Below are 19,015 nucleotides of genomic sequence, written 5' to 3'. Positions count from 1 at the left end.
CTTATGCTCACCAAGATTGCATTTATTTGTTCAAAACACATTATTAAAAATCATTACAATTGTTTTATATTTGAATAAATTGCAGTATATTTATTTCTGTGATGCAAAGCTGAATTTTCAGCATCATTACTTCAGTCTTCAGTCACATTATCCTTCAGAGATAATTGTAATGCTGATTTCAAAAAACATTTATTATTATCAATGTTTAAAACAATTGTTCTGCTTAAAATGTTTGTAGCATTGATTATTGTAACTTTTGATCAATTGAATCCTTATTTGTTGAATAAAAGTACGGTAGTAGTGTATTCATGCAGTTTCATGTCCATTACATGTAATATTTGTCCTTCTAAAAATTATTTCTCACACTGCAACACTATTCAATTGAACAACGTCAGCAGTGTCACATGAAATCTTCCTTATCAAAACTATGGTATTTAGGCAGCAAACTGGCTATTGCATTCGGTCCCATTTCATTATTATTAGCCTATTATTCATTTTTTTTTAAAAACACCAACCTAAAACTAGTTAACAGACAAGTTTAATTGCATCAGCGACCAAATCAACAGATTAATCATCGTGATTAATGAGTTTCTAAAAGCGTTGTTTCATGAATCAAAGGCGCACATGGAGCTGAAGTCCAACAGTTCAGGCGAGTCAAACATTAACTCAGGTAGAGAGTGTGTCGCAACAACTGCAACTTCATATAGACGCCAATCTTTAAACAACTCGCGAGAATAATGGCGACAACACGATCTCTACACATCCTCAGGAGACAGCAGCATTTCCTTAACAAGGTGCATTCAGCATGGGTGGCCAGGTAATGTGGATTTGTCACTGAGAGATGCATGTAACACGATACAAATGCTAGTTAAAGTTAATCAGCAACGCAAGTAAGTCAATATTGACATTATCCTTTTTTTTTTTTTTTTTAAATCAGGGGTTTTATTTTAAAATACATGTGAATGTATGAGGGGAAAGTGTAAATTTTAGTCTGACAAGGGAATATCTAAGAGTGCAAAATATAGCCTAGTCTCTAAATTTGCGCCCACAATGCATATGTAGCTAATATTGCTAGATAGATTATTCACAATAAATAATATTTTCGTCTGACATGCTCTGACTATAATTTCTCTGTCTTTGAGCACTTAGTTTTAACTGGTTTTATTTTAAAATAGATTGTATATTCATAAGTAGACACACACGCGCGCGCACACACACACACACACACACACACACACACACACACACACACACACACACACACACACACACACACACACACACACACACATGTATTCCTATTATTATGAGGACATTCCACAGACATAATGATATTTATACTGTACAAACTGTATATTTTACCCCCTAAATTTACCCATCACAGAAAACTTTCTGCATTTTTACATGTTCAAAAAACATAGCCTAATTTCATATGATATATAAGCCATTTAAAAAAAAATGTCCCCACAAGGACAAGGTTTTCGGATATTATTACCATCTTTATGGGGACATTTTGTCCCCTTAAAGAATTAGTTCACTTTCAAATTAAAATTTCCTGATAATTTACTCACCCCCATGTCATCCAAAATGTTCATGTCTTTCTTTCTTCAGTCAAAAAGAAAGTTAGGTTTTTGATGAAAACATTCCAGGATTTTTCTCCATATAGTGAACCTCAGTGGAGCCCAAAGTGTTGAAGGTCAAAATTACAGTTTCAGTGCAGCTTCAAAACGTTCTGCACGATATATATATATATGAAGAGTTTCGTTGCAAAACGAGATAAATCCATTTTTTTAATTTTTCAAAAATCTTGTTTTTTGGTTGTGTATTCCAATTAATATCAATTCAACTGCAGTTGGTTTGTTTTGATTTAAACCTTCATAACTTAAAAAATACAGCTAAGTAGCACCATAAAACAAAATAATAACATGATAACATAATAATAAACATGTTTTGACAAAAATGTTAAAAACGGATTTATCTCGTTTTGCAACGAAACTCTTCATATATATATATAAAGTTTTAACAATAAATGCTTATCTTGAACTAGCTCTCTTCTTCTTCTCTATTAGAATTCCTGCAGTGTAGACACTGCTAAGTGTATTAATGTCCTCCACAGGTCAAAGTTTGAAATAAATTGTCATATACAATATGCTAGTGCAAGTATATAACAATTAGTTCAAACTTTGACCTGTGGAGGGCAGTAATACACTTATCAGTGTCTACACTGCTGGAATTCTAATAGAGAAGAAGAAGAAGAAGACAGCTATCTTAAAACGTATTAAAAAAAAAAATTTAGAGAATGAGCAATGGTTCCTCTAGATAAGACCCTTATTCCTCGTCTGGGATCGCTGTAAACTGTAATTTTGACCTTCAACCGTTTGGAGGCCATTGAAGTCCATTATATGGAAAAAAAAAATCCTGGAATGTTTATATCAAAAACCTTAATTTCTTTTCGAGTGAAGAAAGAAAGACATGAACATCTTGGATGACATGGGGGTGAGTAAATTATCAGGAAATTTTAATTTGAAAGTGAACTAATCCTTTAACGTAGGGTTTACCTGAACCACACTCTCTCTCTCTCTTTCCTACTGATCTAAATGAAGAAATACATAGACTGCCATTGCCTGTAAATAATTCTAATATTAATATCTACAGTCTAATCCTCCAAAGAAAACCTTTTGCATATTTGGAGTAAAAAAAAAAAAAAAAACACATTTAATTTATTTATGACTCAGTGGTCTCTACAGAGAGCAAATTTGTCCCCAAAGTATAGCTAAGCAAGCTCTCCACATATAAATTATCATCAAAATGTATTTTTATTGACAAAATTCATCTTATGTAACTATATGCATCGAATTTTTCCATTAATTTTTGACCCACGTATGTGCTGTAGGAGGAGGTTAGCTATTTAGCTATAAAAGTTAATATTAAGTCACAAAAACTGCATGCATAATAATGATTCTGATGGAATTTAGCATGTTATGCTGCAAGCCGTTGCTGTCACTCCTTCAAACGTCACATCAACTACCCAAGCTTTTTTATACTACTGCGCGTTGCAGCTTGTGATGCATCATTTATATATTTATTAAACACTTGCTGAAACAGTTTTGCTTGTGAATCTTTAGAGGTTTTGCAAATAAAAGTGATGAAGGCTGGTTGAGTTCCATGTTTGCACACAAAGTGGATGCCAGGAAAGATGCCCACTCCAATCTGCTCTCCAAGAAAGAAACCAGCAACCTCTACAAGATCCAATGTGAGCCAATCCATCTAAAACCTTCGAGGATGCGCTCAAATGTTTAGGCCTTGAGAGAAATTGTGCACGAAATATAGTTGATAGGAATTGCTAAAAATATTCCCATGCATGAATGATGTGCTTTCTTGTCGTTTCGCTCCGGAAAAACTGCCTAAACTGTTTGTTTTATACTAATTGCTTTAATAAATCAGCCTCCAAAAAGTTTATTTGTAGAATTCATTTGTGTACGGAGCATTGTAATGAAAATTGGGTTTAGAAAAATGAGGGTCATATTTCATAAACGGTTGATTTAAGTGATAAAATCACAAGGGATTTCACTAAATTCAAAATGTTGCAAAAATAAGATACTGGTCCATTTGTCTTTCCTGACATCTTCAAATCCTATTTTTTCTTTCAGTTCACAATGTCAAGCCAGAGTGCATGGAGGCATACAACAAACTGTCGTAAGCTCTCTTTTGATTTTGCAATAATATACAGCTGATCAAGTCTATTTTCTTCAGTCTTGTTTTCAGTATGACACTTGCAGGCCTGCATTGTCTAGATTTGATGTACTTTGATTCCTTGATTGTCCCATGTGACATGATATGTTATCATTAGTATAGCATCGATATCTCAACACAGAAATAAAACTGCACGTCAAGCCATTTCATGGGGTTTTAATAGCCTACTGACCATATTGGTGATCTGCGGTTTAAGTTTAAAACATGTTTTTAAATTACTCCCATTGTCTAATTTCAGGGATGAGGTACAGAAAGAACTCCACCGCGATGCAGATTATCCATGTGAAGTCGTTGGAAGCTGGAACACCTGGTATGGTGAACAGGATCAAGCAGGTGAGATGAAAAGCAAAGTATTTAGCTTTTTCCATTGCTGGGACAAAACCGTGGAATAGTCTTCTTGTTTCCCTTAGATTAGTTTCAACAGAATCTGAATTTAAATCTAAGCTAAAGCTACTGTTCCTAGAGTCTAAGATAAGTCTTTTGATGCTTCCTCTTTTTATTGCATTGCAGTATATATAGTTTATATGCACTTTCTTATGTCTGCAATGTCTATTTTAAAGGGATAGTTCACCCCAAAATGAAAATTCTGTCATCATTTACTCAAGTTGTTCCAAACTTGAATGAATATCTTTCCTGTGTGGAACATAAAAGAAGATATTTTGAAAAATGTGGGTAATTAAACAGTTGATGGTCCCCATAGACTTCCATAGTATTTTTTTTGTCCATACTGTTGAAGTCAGTGGGGACCATTATTACCAACATTCTTCAAAATATCTTCTTTTATGTTCCACATTAGAAAGAAATTCATGAAGAGTTTGGTTCCAAAACGCAATAACTCCATTTTGATTAATTTGAGTAAAAAGGTGTTTTCTTTACCAAGAAAGTGGCAAGATGAAAACCACTAATTTCTGTTTCAAACTTTCACATAGCATCTTTTGGTTATAAAAACACTAAAAATTCAAATCTACATTTTGATTTTAAAAAGTTTATTATAAAAACTTATTATTTTTTCCCCAAAATGCAATAAATCCATGACCTTTTTTTTCCAAAATACAATTAATCCATCAACATAAAAGTTATTTTTCAAATTGAAAATACACAACAAAGCAAGTTAATTCACATATATGACTGAGTCTAAACTTTGCCAATATTTATTTTATATACAGGCATTTTACTAAAAATACATTCAGCCGTTGCTCCCAAAATGAATTCAATGGATCTTGTTAATGTTATAAATTATTTGTCATCACCGATTAACGAGTATCTGGCGCCACCGCACGGTTAAATAAACACATTTGCCGAGTACATTGGTATTAAAACGGCTTTTTAAAAAAGCCTTCAATGTTTACAGTGGGTGGAATGGTGCGCTGTGATTGGTTGAGCGGATATATCACGTTCTGCAGAAAAAGGAGACTGGCGTTTGTCGCTTTTTGGAAAGAAAGGGAGAAAACATGACAGAATAACATGACGGATATCACATTTTGCGCAAAATTGATAAATGACTTTTCAATACCGACCAGATACAATACTGATTTTGGCGGAAACTCAATTTTTTTGAAAATGGCGTTTATCGCGTTTTGGAACCAAACTCTTCTCATACAGGTTTGAAACAACTTGAGCGTGAGTAAATAAATGTCATTTTTGGGTACAGCACAGTGGTCAACTACTGTTGTTTTTACTGTGCTTTATAAATAAAACTTGATTTGAATATGATTTATTTTTGTAAATACAATGTTCAGAAGTTTGGGGTCAGATATTTTTTTAATGTTTATAAAAAAAGTCTCTAATGTACACCAAAGCTGCATGAACAAAAATGTTAGAACAGTAATATAGTGAAATATTATGTGATGATTAGGAATTCATAATATTAATAATATTAGGAATTAGGATGATTATGATTAGCATCACATGATCCTTCAGAAATCATTCTAATATACTGATTTCAAGAAGCATTTCTTATTAACAATGTTGAAAACAGTTTAACATTTTTGTGGAAACCATGAAACATTATTTCAGGATTCTTTGATGAATAAAAAGTTCAAAAGAACAGCATTTATATGAAATATAAATCTTGTGTAACTTTATAAATGTCTTTACTGTCACTTTTGATCAATTTAATGCATCCTTGCTGAATGAAAGTTCTAAGGAAAATCTTACTGACCTCAAATTTTTGAAAAGTAGTTTGTACTTCCATAAATCTGTGTTTTTTTTTCAAGCACGGCCTGGATGTTTTGTGTATGATGTTACAGTACTAGAGTGACACATGCTGTTTTGTGGTTGTAGTGCATCTCTGGAGATACTCTGGTGGATATCCTGCTCTTATGGAGTGTTTGCGCAAACTCAATCTCAATACGGTATTTAACACATCTCTGTGCTCTTAAAAATTGGAATTAATAATGTGACAATCCATATATTTGTGTCATTTACCAAAATGTTTTCCTGTACAGACGTATCTTGCATTTCGAAAAGAAAGGAGCAAAATGTTGATCTCCCGACGCAACCAGCTTCTTTTGGAGTTTAGTTTCTGGAACGAGCCTGTGCCCAGAATTGGCCCCAACATTTATGAACTGAGATCATATCAACTACTAGTAAAGGCCATTTAGTTGTTCTTTTTTATATAATAATAATAATATTGCATTGCATTTTACACCTTTTTTAACTTTTCCTTTTTTTTTTTTTTGGTTTGTTTGTCCTGAAATTTCTCAATCAAGCCTGGTACTATGATCGAGTGGGGAAATCATTGGTAAGTTTGTGATGTGTGCAGTTTAACGTAAGAAAAATATATCACCATGTTGCATATTTAATCTGTTTTATGATGTTCCAGGGCTCGAGCAATCAAATATAGACAGGAAAACAATGAAGCAGTGGGCGGCTTCTTCACACAGATCGGTGATTTGTATGTTGTTCATCATTTGTGGGGTAAGAGCATCTTTTTCTTCTTCTGCTGATCATTGCATATTAATAAGTGGCGACACTTTAAAATCTCTCAGTTGTACTGACTATATTTAATGTGTTTTAGCTTATAAAGACCTGCAGTCCAGAGAAGAGACCAGAAACGCTGCTTGGTTAAAAGAGGGATGGGATGTCAATGTGCACTATACAAGTGAGAAGGAACCAAGACAGATGATGTTTGGAATAAAATATGAGCATATTGATTATTGCATACTGCATAAGAAAGCTTAGTCAGGGTAGCGCCATATTTAATTTTTATTGGTAATGAAAACGAGTCTGTGAGCGATAGAAGTGCAGTGCGTTCAAAGGATTGTACTGTTGTTTAACAGCATACAAATTGTTCAGCTGATGAAACGTCTTTCTGACATCTTAGAGCAGACAAAAATGCCATGAAATAGTTTTAAAAGCTGTGAGTTGAGGAAATGACATGACCTAGGACCTTTATGCAGTGCGTGCCATTGTAAAGACTGTAGGTCTATCCCTCAACGCCTCGTTTTCATCCATGTTAAGGGGTGGTCACTACACTTTTCAGTCCATTGACTTCCATTCATATGCATGCGAATGCAAGAGACAGGAAATGCAAGCTCATGTGAAGATGTTTCTCATTTCGGCACATTCTAACGTTCAAGTTTTGTGGATGACCTGCAAAGTCATATCACGTGAAGACGTGCTGCCAATAGAATATAGATAATCCACGGCTTGACCTCTTGGCTGAATTAAAAGAATGCACATTTTTGCAGTAAAGTGGAGTGGAGGACTTTTTTATCTATTGTTATTTGTTATATGATGAATTTATGTTTATAAAAAAGATGTAGAGTGTAAAGTCATATCCTGACCATTGCAGTGCCCATAGAAATTTTGCACGTCTAGTGGGACAGCAGCTTTAAATTCAATATGGCGTCTAACGTCTATATGGAAGCTTGTTTCCGCCACAGAATCAAAAAATTTCAAAGATAATTGCGATCTCACAATTTACATCTCACAATTGGGAGATATAAACTCACAAATGAGAGAAATAAAGTCAGAATTGCAAGCTTTTTTATTTATTTATTTATTTTTTCATTTTATTTCATGGTGGAAACAATATTCCATACTGCCTATTATATATTGTATGTGAAACAGTATGCCAAGTCATGTTTATTTGTATAGCACTTTTCATTATGCATATCATTTTAAAGTAGCTTTACAGAAATATACACTACCGCTCACTTTTTTGTTGACGCAGGTCAGTGGAATGAAAAAAAAAACAAAAAAACATAAGGTCTAGAGACGCGTTTTTTAAAAGTTTAACTTCTTTTAACTTGAATGCCACGTTTTTAGAATGCTGTGTCATATGCAAGACACTGCGAAAGAAACCAAAGAATGATTTCTGAAGGATCATGTGACACTGAAGACTGGAATAATGATGCTGAAAATTCAGCTTTGATCACACTAATAACAATTTAAAATAGAAAAAACAGTTATGTTAAATTATAATATTTCAGAATATTACTGTTTTTACTGTATTTTACGATCAGATAAATGCAGCCTAGGTGAGTGAATACTCTTTCTGGGTATTCCAAGCATACGGAAATTTGCATAATCCATAATGCACACAGTATGTTCTAGTGTTCTGCAGAAATAGTAAGCTATTCCAACCGTAATCAAAGTGTTTTCTTTGTAAACAGCGCCATCTGGTGAATTTAAGTAGAACTGTTCACACACAGTACATCACATATAAGCAAGGCAAGCTTTTGATGAGTACATTGACTTGTTTATGTCTGTTTTTACAGTGCCTCTTATCCAAAAGATGGAATCGAGAATTATGATTCCAATGGAACATTCCCCTCTGCAGTAAAATCAACAATGTTTCACCTATAGACAATCCATCTGGAAATCGAATTTCATGTAGAGTTTTGTTCTGACTTGACTCAAACACATCTGAACCAGACAATCAAGGTCTTCAGGTCCTCTTGAAGAAGACAGCTGTGTTAGAGTAGAGCGGGACCTAAACTTTGCAAGAAGGCAGAGCAAAACGCCAGTGTTCAAGCCATTCTTAGAACTACAATGACAAACCTCAGTGCCTTTGTATGAGACTGTTGGAAATTAAAATAGTAATCTGATATATATATAATATATATATAATATATATATATATATATATATAAAATGTTAAAATTCTAGTCTTGTTTTTAGTCTCATTTTCTTTTCTGGTGCATTATTTGGCCTGTTTGGCGTGTTGGGGTGCTTGATGAAACTTTCATCTGAAATGCTGTTGCTAGCTTTACATCGGCGATTAAAACATATTTGTTAAATTGAATGCATTTATCAGAATGCTTTATTTTGTTGTCCTTAATTTGAGCACAGATATCGAGAACTCCATTTTTATGTGTATAATAATAAATGATTACATTTCTGCTGACTTTTAGTCTCTTCTTACACTGAAGGAAATCTTGTGTTTACTTGTGATGACTTTATAATGCTTTTATAGTATTACCATGGTAATTTTCTGTAAAACTATAGTATATGTAGGTTTAAATGAAAGCAATAGTAATCCCAGGTTTTGGAGATCACTATATATAAAAATTGCCTATGAAATTTTATACAATTGTTTAATTAGATGCTAATTATATTCCATAAGAGCATGATATGGAGTTTTGTATATTATTAAGGCCTTATTTTAAAGGAACACTCCACTTTTTTTTGAAAATAACTATTAACATTTTCATATACAATAACATTTTCTAACTCCCCTAGAGTTAAACAGTTGAGTTTTACTGTTTTCGAATCCATTCAGCCGATCTCCGGGTCTGGCGGTACCACTTTTAGCATAGCTTAGCATAGTTCATTGAATCTGATTAGACCGTTAGCATCTCGCTCAAAAATGACCAAAGAGTTTTGATATTTTTCCTATTTAAAATTTGACTCTTTGGTAGTTACATCGTGTACTAAGACCGACGGAAAATGAAAAATATCATTGCACCTGCTGCACCCATGGCATGGCAGTAAAGTTCCTTGATTATTACACCGGAATGAGAGTATAGTTCCTAGCCATATCGGCCTAGAAAATCGCAATTTTTCATTTTCAGTCGGCCTTAGTACACAATGTAACTACAGAAGAGTCAAGTTTTAAGTAGGAAAAATATTGAAACTCTAGCGAGTAGCGAGATGCTAATCAGAATCTAATCAGATTCGATGAACTATGCTAAGCTATGCTAAAAGTGGTACCGCCAGATTGGCTGAATGGAGTCGAAAACGGTAAAACTCAACTGTTTCACACTAGGGGAGTTGGAAAATGAGCCTATTTTCAAAAAAAGTGGAGTGTTCCTTTAAATAAATAAAATAATTTAATTACAAACGTAACATTTTAGAGATTTTATATTTAAGATATGAACTGAACATATTAACAGTTCATGCCCCTCATGAGCAGCTATTTTTGTGAAATTTGTCCATCTTAGATGCTGCTGTCCCTTTAAGAACAAGGGGGTGTGTGACACAGCTCTGAGCCGAACCACACAAGTAGAATCAAATGAACTGGTAGAATGACAATAAGCGTGAAACTAGGCTCTCGTGAAGGGCGGGGCTTCGCGAAACGGATGTTTTAAAATTCAATGGATCAAAATAATAATTTTCCTGTTTTAAAATAATCGTTTTTCTCAGTTTCTCCATGTCATTTTGAGGTGTAGATTACTGCCTGAAATGTTTGCTGAAGCGAACTATTAGACGGCGTTGTCACTTGATAGCTGTTTCTTTTCTCAGCGCGGGACAGTATCGACCAATCACTTATGCTATCACGATCACGTGTGATGACTTGATATGGATTTTAAAACATTTTACACAGATTGCTAGCGTATATATTCATTTGCCAGGTGACAATCCTTGAAAATCCTTATCTCCAATAAGACAAATAAGCAGCTTTGTAAATTCGAATTAGCTTTCTGGGGCTCCAAACGCCCCCTAGAGGAAGCCAACTGTATATTCCATTGAAAACAATTTTTTTAGATCCACATTCCAATAATTTCTCGAATCGAATTACATCGAACGTGTCACTCCCACCAGCCAGCCACCAGCGTGCCCAATGCACGAGGATGAAGCGTTTTGCTAACGCGCACGGGCTTGTAACATCACATAGGCGGATCTCGCGTTGCGTTATTAAACGCGCCCACCTGCACTGTATAGAATACATATTCAACGGCGTCTTTCTGGTGGACCAGTAAACGATGGACCTGCACATCTTGGACCACAAACTGAGGGTCACTTGTATCAGCAAATCTGGTCTGGAACATTACACCCATCCCCTGATCAAACTGATATTTTTAAGAAACAGGACGAGGTAAGAACAGCCAACGCCTGTATGAGTTTGCAAACATGTTTTTACGCGTTTGATGGTGCAATATATCTTGTTTAGACACAAATTCAAGAACATAGCGTACCTGTTTACAGTGTTTCCAACTGCAACTTAAGAGCCTCACCCTGTTTTGGTTAGTTTGGAGAAATTATAAATAACCAAATAATGTCAAATCATGCACATGCTGTACTTGAGGCCTTTGTAAGCTTACAGTTACACACTTAAATAGCTAAAAGGAAGCTGTTTCCATAAAGTGCGCAATTTCTTGTGCTCAGACATGTAAATGGCTTGAAATAATGGCTGTATCTCAAACTAGTGAACTGGCTACCTGGATAGACAACTTATTTGGGCATGTAGGTTTTGACATGCATCCATTAAGTAAATTAACTTGGGACAAAATAAAAACTTTTTAAATTCATAGATGTATATACAGTGGGGACAAAAAGAGCTGCTTTTGCATTTTTGGTAAAAGTGAACATATTTTAAGTAATTTTCTGTCTCATTTGCAGACATTAAATTGTATGTTAATGTTGGCATTTTATTTATAAATATATACACACACACACACACACACACACACACACACACACACACACACACACACATATATAACCATATATAACAACACTATAACAGCACATATTTAAAATTATATTGCTGAATAAACAGTTAAAGGTGCCCTAGAATCAAAAATTGAATTTACCTTGGCATAGTTGCATAACAAGAGTTCAGTACATGCAAAAGACATACATTGAGTTTCAAACTCCATTGTTTCCTCCTCCTTATATAAATCTCATTTGTTTAAAAGACCTCCGAAGAACAGGCGAATCTCAACATAACTCCGACTGTTACGTAACTGTCGGGATCATTAATATGTATAACCCCAATATTTGCATATGCCAGCTCATGTTCAAGGCATTAGACAAGGGCAGCCAGTATTAACGTCTGGATCTGTGCACAGCTGAATCATCAGACTAGGTAAGCAAGCATGAACAATAGCGAAAAATGGCAAATGAAGCAATAATAACTGACATGATCTATGATGTCATGATATTTTTAGTGATATTTGTGAATTGTCTTTCTAAAGGTTTCGTTAGCATGTTGCTAATGTACTGTTGAATGTGGTTAAAGTTACCATCGTTTCTTACTGTATTCACGGAGACGAGCTGTCGCTATTTTCATTTTTAAACACTTGCAGTCTGTATAATTCATAAACACAACTTCATTCTTTATAAATCTCTCCAACAGTGTGTAATGTTAGCTTTAGCCATGGAGAACAGCCTCAAACTCATTCAGAATCAAATGTAAACATCCAAATAAATACTATACTCACATGATCTGACGCATGCATGCAGCATGCATGATGAACATCTTGTAAAGATCCATATGAGGGTTATATTAGCTGTGTGAACTTTGTAAATGCTCTGTATTATAGTCAAGAGCTCGGGGGGGCAGGGAGTGCGCGATTTAAAGGGGCCGCACTGCTGAATCAGTGCATAGTTAATGAAGCCCCAAAATAGGCAGTTAAAAAAATTTATAAAAAAAAATCTATGGAGTATTGTGAGCTGAAACTTCACAGACACATTCAGGGGACACCTTAGACTTATATTACATCTTGTAAAAATTGGTTCTAGGGCACGTTTAATACGCAACACATTTCCAAAGTAGAGTGTGGAATAAATATTGCACAATTAAAACATAATTTTTACTGCAATATTAAAACATTACTTTTTTTTCTGCATTAATGTGTTCAGTTCTCTCTTTATTTTACACTTGAATAAAAGTTGGGGATTAGGTTGATAATATCTTACTACATAAACCACATGGCCAAAGTGACATCTGCGGAAAAGTAAAGGTGTGTGTATTTTTTGTGTGTGTGTGTGTGTTTGGAATAACATTCACTAATGAATTGATACCAGTAAGACCAGTAAATAGGATCCATTCTGATTGCATTACTTTTGTTTTTCTATGTGAATCTGTGCAGCTTGTGTGCTTTTGTATCTCACTCTTATTTCATCCATCTAATGCTAGTACATATACTCAAATATTCAATAAAATATTCTGGGTTGTAAAATGCAGCTGATTTAAGTATTTTGTGGGGCGTTGTGTGAATTTAGTATCTGCTTAATGCCATTGAATTGGCTGTTTTTCTCATGTCTGTGGGATGGCGAAAGGCCTTTCAGGATAGGATTCCTACAGAGCTTAGAAAAAAGATTTGTTTGTGTATTCAATATGCCTGTTCTGGTTCGTTCAGCCATATCTTGTTGAACTTTCCAGAACCTTGAATGCTACAGATAATGTTCCAGAGTTGAGCACATCACTTCCTAAATCCAAAGCTCAAAATGCATGTTTTGAGCTTATTAACTGAAAGCAACTTGCACTGACACATCTTAAAATATGTCAGAGCCATTGTTTTGTCTCAAGATGCACACCAGTAATGTTTTTCCTTGTGAACGTCTATAAAAGCTACTTAAATGTCCTAATTGAACTGAGGTTTAATCGTGGCTTAATCTAAGCCCTGTCTGTGAAACCAGGCCTAAATGTTTTTCTTTCTTTTTTTAATCTTAAAATACAGAAATAAAAGGGATAGTTCACCCAAAAATTCTGTCACTATTTACTCAACGTCATATTGTTCCAAATATAAAAATTTAAGTTTTTTTTTTTTTTTTTTTGATGCACTATCCTAAAATGCGCATAAAAAAGCTGGATGGAAACAAAGCTACTGACACCAAGCAGCATTGGTTCTTGATGTGTATTGCAACCAAATGTGACGGGTGAGATGTGGAAGGTGGTGGTGACAAGTTTCATTTTTGGGTGAACTATGCTTTTAAAGGTCAGGAGTGCTCACACATCTCATCTGTTAATGTTATTTACTCCACATGTGTTGTGCAGCTTTGAGCACAGTGAGTGAAATCTACGTTTAAACCTTTTTTTCCCCTAAACAAATTAAGATTTATCAATAACTTTAGTACAAAAAAGTATTCTAAGTTTATGAAAAAATGTAGGAACAACTGAAACCATGTGTATGTAAAAATTAACCATATAAATATGTTAAGCTGAAATATTATACATGGATATATAAACATTTAGAATATAGTCATGGCCACAAGGATCAGTGAGTGACATAAATGTTGTGTTTCTCAAAGTTTGCTGCTTCAGTTGTTGATTCACATTGTTTCTAGATTATTGGACGGGGATAAGATGCATTTTAAATAATTGCAAAAAACTTAATTAGCCAAAAAAAAAAATTACTTTATCACAAAAACCCAAATTTTAGTTTTTTGGCCCTGGCACAAAATGACGAGCTAACATTATTTCACTAATCATATCAGCACATGAGAAAGTGTGAACAAGTACAAGTCTGTATCGTTCTGACTGGATTATAAGAGCAGACTGATTGCTATAAAAGGAGGGAAGAAGTGCTTCAAACTATTGTATTCTTGTGTTAGCAATGGTTCCCTCCAAAGAAAGGCATGCAGCCATTATCGCTTTGCATCAAAATGGCCTCCTCACTAGCAAGGAATTTGCTGCAAAGAGTATTGCACTGGAAAGAACCATTTACTGGATCATCAAGAACTTCAAGGAGAGAGGTTAAACTGCAGTGAAGAAGGCTTCAGGACATCCCAGAGTGTCCAGAAAGCGCCAGGACCATCTCCTCCTGCGGAGTCAGCTGCAGAATCATGTCACAACCAGCGCAGAGCTGCTCAGTATTAGCAGCAGGTGGTTTCGAGGCCAGTGAACAAGCAGAAGTCCACAAATTGAGATCAACTAATAAGGCACGAATGGAACGCCATCAGTCAGGATTTGGCCTAGAAGCTGATATTCAGGATGCCTGAGCAAATTACAAAGGTTATAAATACAAAGGGTCAACACTGTAAATATTGAACTGAATGTTTTTGCCAATAAAAACCTTTCAAACGTGCAAAACACATTTCATTGTTTTCCAGTATACCATAGAAATAAGAGAAAAAATAATCTACAAATACTGAAGCAGCAAACTTTGCAAAACACAAAATTTATGTCATTGACGATTTTGGCCACGGCTGTACATGATTAAATGAAATTGTGATATGGCTTAGTGCAATTACCAAATTGCAAGGGCTCTGATTTAATTAAATTTATGCCTCAGAGTTATGTGTTCTTACACATGAGCAGATCATTATCCGTCTGTGTTCGCAGTGTTTCAAAGCAGTAGTAAATAAACAAATGCAGAAACTTTATCTCTCCATCTGCTCTAAATTTTGGGTCGTTTTAACATGCATTTGAGAATGCAACATGCGCCGACCATCTTCCCAAACTAGTAATGAGAAGCACTTTTCAACAAAAGAGAAGCTTTAAGGACTCCCATCAACTTTCCATCAAAATAAATGTTTGATGGTTTAATGTCAATAAATTACTATTGTAATTTTACAGTTTTTCTTTGATTCACAATTTTTATTTTACAATGAAATATTACAATAGTAATATTTATTTGTTTTTATTGAGGGTTTTTTATATTTTCATCTAGTAGTAATAGTAGTAGTTGTAGTAAAAATATTAAACTGATAAAATAATATTTTTTTTATTAAATTAATAATAATAATAATAATAATAATAATAATAATAATTAATATTATTATTATTATTATTATTAATAATAATAATAATAATAATAATTATTATTATTATTACCTTATTATAGCCATATTGATATATAATCACAAAATTTTGGCCAAATTGTGGAGCCCTACTGGTACTGTCAGTACTGAAATTTTAAAAATGTGACGATACCAGCATTTCCCCCCTGGCGTTTTGAGCACTGTTGAGCGAATTCTTAAACACCTCTGATTGGCCATTGTGTTCATGTGCTCAACAGATATGTCTGGTATTGGTTACAGTGATCAATGCTTAAAAAACATGTTGTACATAGACATCTTTGCTCTTCACCGAGCGCTCACACAGATACACACGGAGTGTTTGAAAGCATGCGTCTATCAATGGATCAAATTTTAAATTGCAATTTTTGTCTGAAATTTGCCCCCCCCCCCATACAAATAATTCACATAATTAATAGTGAATGATACCCATTGTTATTTTGCCAAGGAGAGCTAGGGTACATGTAAAGATTGATCAGTAATTAAGACTTAAAGGGGGCATATCATGAAAATCTGACTTTTTCCATGTTTAAGTGCTATAATCGGGTCCCCAGTGCATCTACCAACCCAGAAAATGTGAAAAAGGACAACCCGGTAACTTTGTTTTGGTAAGCCTTTCTCTGCAAGCATGTGAAAAAACTAGCCACTCAGATTGTAGGAAGGAGATCTTCTTATAATATTACCCTTAATCTGCATGTTTCCACCCACGGTGCAGCCATTTTGTTTTCGTGAGTGACGGTGTACCAGTTCTAACGCCATGGCAAAAGTTCAAGCAAATCATGCTAACTGTTCTGTCATTGGCTGCACTGACGAGCACAGAACACTATTTAGGCCATGTTGGGCTGCTTTAGAGAAGAGGATGAGTTGTTGTAGTAGAGTGTTGTTGCCAAGCCGTCATTTTACGCCGGATTGCTTCACAAATGAGGGTCAATTAACATGACGGCACATACTAGTCATGAGTTGAATCAACTCCACAGCAACTACATAAATTTATCCACTAACCATTCAGAAACATCCAGTTTCATTCTAAATGTTCGGTTTGAACAATGTAAGGTTGAACACTGTTATTGACAATCCTCATTTTGGCAGCATGAGATTCTCCAGCTTTGTTGTTGTTGAGCAACCGAAGCGTGAGCTGTTAAAGCTCCGCCCTCTTCTGGAAGCGTGCCAGGAGCAGCAGCTCATTTGCATTTAAAGGGAAACACACAAAAACAATATGTTTTTGCTCACACCCAAATAGGTGTAAATTTGACAAGCTATAATAAATGATCTGTGGGGTATTTTGAGCTGAAACTTTAGAGACACATTCCGGGAACACCAGAGACTTTTATTACATCTTGGGAAAAGATGCATAATAGGTCCCCTTTAAATCTTTTTTCTGACTTGGGACAACTTGGAATAGAGTAAAGATAGCAAACAAACACTAATATAGCAAACATAGTTCTCTCTCTTTTCTCACCGTTTCTGGAGGATGTTGGTTTAACACCACTCCTACATTTTTTTTATTTTTTATTTTTTTTTTTTTTCCAGAAGGCTTTAAGAGCGCTTGCAGGAAGTTGAACCCTGGGAGCTCTAGATGTTGTTAGGAAGTGTGAGACTAGCTGACACAATACTGCTGTGCTGAGTTAGCCCTGAGGGTGTGGATGTATTATTTCCCTTCTGTTAGGCCCTTGGTTTGATGTGCCTAGTCATTGGGGTCCGGAATGTATTCTGCTGAGTTGCAGACAGCACAGGAATCAGCTGCACTGGGCTGCTGGATGACTGAAGGCCTGTGGGTCAGTGTCAGTGTCAGTGCAGTATCACAGCTCTTCATTCAAATAAGGGCTGGTGCACTGGTGGTCTGATAGGGTTTCAGTCTTCCTTAACTGCAGTAGTTCATTTGAAAGTTGAACAGTGCTGTGCACCATGTTAGCGGACTACTGCACGAACTGAATACTGAAGTCAAAGCCATATTGCGTTTTTTAGTGGTTTATTGCAAAAAATAAATACAATTTTGCTTCACAAAACGAATGTTTGCATGCACTTTCAGTCATTGCATGGGGAAAAAAAAACATCCAGGACTAAATTTCTCCCTTTGTTTTCCTAGAATAAAAAAGTCAGAGGCGGCAAAAATAGTAGTATGATAAAATTATAATATTGTTCATTAGCCTAACTATTTGATCTATTTGTTTACCTTTTTTTGTGTAAATGTATATTGTATACCATTCAAGTTTTATTTATTTATGTATTGTTTTTTAGAAAAAATTAATACTTTTATTCAGCAAGTGTGCATTAAATAGATTAAAAATTACAGTAAAGGCATTTATATTGTGAGGTTACAGAAGATTTCTATTTCAAATAAATGTTTTTGAACTTTCTTCATAATTGAATCCTGAAAAAAATGTATCATGTTTTAAGCAGCACGTCTGTTTTCAACATTGATAATAATAATGATAAATGTTTCATGAGCAGCAAATCAGCATATTAGAATGATTTCTGAAGGATCATGTGATGTCAACATTAGAATGTATAAAAATAAAAAAAGTGATTTTAAATTGTAATAATATTTCACAATATTACTGTTTTTAGTGTATAAATATTTGATTTGTTCAAAAAAATTCCTACACACCCCAAACGTCTAAAAGGTAGTGTATATTTTATTTTTAACTCAATAAATGAACATAATTAGACTACATGACTGCTGCTGTACATAACTAATCAGTATTAATGTATTACATCTTTGGTTTCAGTTGAAATTCATGAACCAGTCTAGATTTCGTTTGCACTAATCAACAGCTCAACAGTTTTTTTTGTTTGTTTGTTTGTCCCCCCCCCCATGACTCCCAGCTGCTTCTCAGATCTGTGGCTCTTAGACAATAGATCCGACTGAATGAAGTGGAGCATGTTGTTCTGGGCTCCTGGACCGGCCCCTAAAGTATTTGGGTCAAACCCCATCGTGAAGAAAGCAATTCACACGAACACACACTCAATCTTGCATTCTCATGCACTTTCAGCACCTCATATTTATCACAAACCAATTCAGCATTAATCAAAATGCAGAACCATATGAATAGATTTCAGATATGGCTCCAACTTCAAGTAAAAAAAAAACAGCATTCACTTTTTCTGCAAAGGGGTCTGATGTGGTTTCTCTCTCCATCCCACGCCTCCCTGCTTGAGTACTCTTTACAACAATCTGCCATTGTTTTTGTCTATTATGCAATATCTGATCTGTCTGTTTGGTTCGTTTGTTTCTCTCTCCCTTTATTTGTTTTCTCTCTCTCCTGTGCTTTATCTCTTTCTCTCTCAGATGCAAATTTTTCAGCCTCACAGAAACTCCGGAAAATTACACCGTTGTCCTCGACGAGGA

At 34.9% G+C, this 19,015-nt stretch overlaps 2 protein-coding genes across 3 annotated transcripts in view; both read left to right on the top strand.

Moving 5' to 3' along the window:
• Positions 1 to 484: 484 nt before the first annotated feature.
• nipsnap1 (nipsnap homolog 1 (C. elegans)) lies at positions 485 to 8,793 on the top strand. 2 transcript variants are annotated; one of them, XM_067407034.1, is made up of 10 exons: positions 485 to 817; positions 3,126 to 3,253; positions 3,651 to 3,696; positions 3,992 to 4,086; positions 6,037 to 6,107; positions 6,201 to 6,341; positions 6,465 to 6,496; positions 6,578 to 6,672; positions 6,773 to 6,856; positions 8,478 to 8,793. In XM_067407034.1, the coding sequence occupies exons 1-10, from the start codon at positions 738 to 740 to the stop codon at positions 8,540 to 8,542; spliced, it is 837 nt and encodes a 278-aa protein (XP_067263135.1). In that variant the 5' UTR covers positions 485 to 737; the 3' UTR covers positions 8,543 to 8,793. The 2 variants fall into 2 exon arrangements, with proteins under 2 accessions (XP_067263135.1, XP_067263134.1); XM_067407033.1 differs by lacking the exon at positions 8,478 to 8,793 and having other exon boundaries at positions 6,773 to 7,613.
• Positions 8,794 to 10,714: 1,921 nt separating this feature from the next.
• The window catches only part of castor1 (cytosolic arginine sensor for mTORC1 subunit 1), a 22,637-nt gene continuing 14,336 nt past the window's right edge, over positions 10,715 to 19,015 (top strand). Inside the window, exons 1-2 of the mRNA XM_067406495.1 lie at positions 10,715 to 11,017; positions 18,956 to 19,015. The exon at positions 18,956 to 19,015 is cut by the window's right edge and continues 11 nt beyond it. Of these exons, the coding sequence (XP_067262596.1) occupies positions 10,905 to 11,017; positions 18,956 to 19,015 (173 nt within the window). The 5' untranslated portion in view covers positions 10,715 to 10,904. The remainder of the gene's footprint in view (positions 11,018 to 18,955) is intronic.

The sequence above is a fragment of the Chanodichthys erythropterus genome, chromosome 13 (genome assembly GCF_024489055.1).
Source record: "Chanodichthys erythropterus isolate Z2021 chromosome 13, ASM2448905v1, whole genome shotgun sequence".
Lineage (NCBI taxonomy): Eukaryota > Metazoa > Chordata > Actinopteri > Cypriniformes > Xenocyprididae > Chanodichthys > Chanodichthys erythropterus.
This window is presented reverse-complemented; position numbering and strand designations above follow the sequence as displayed.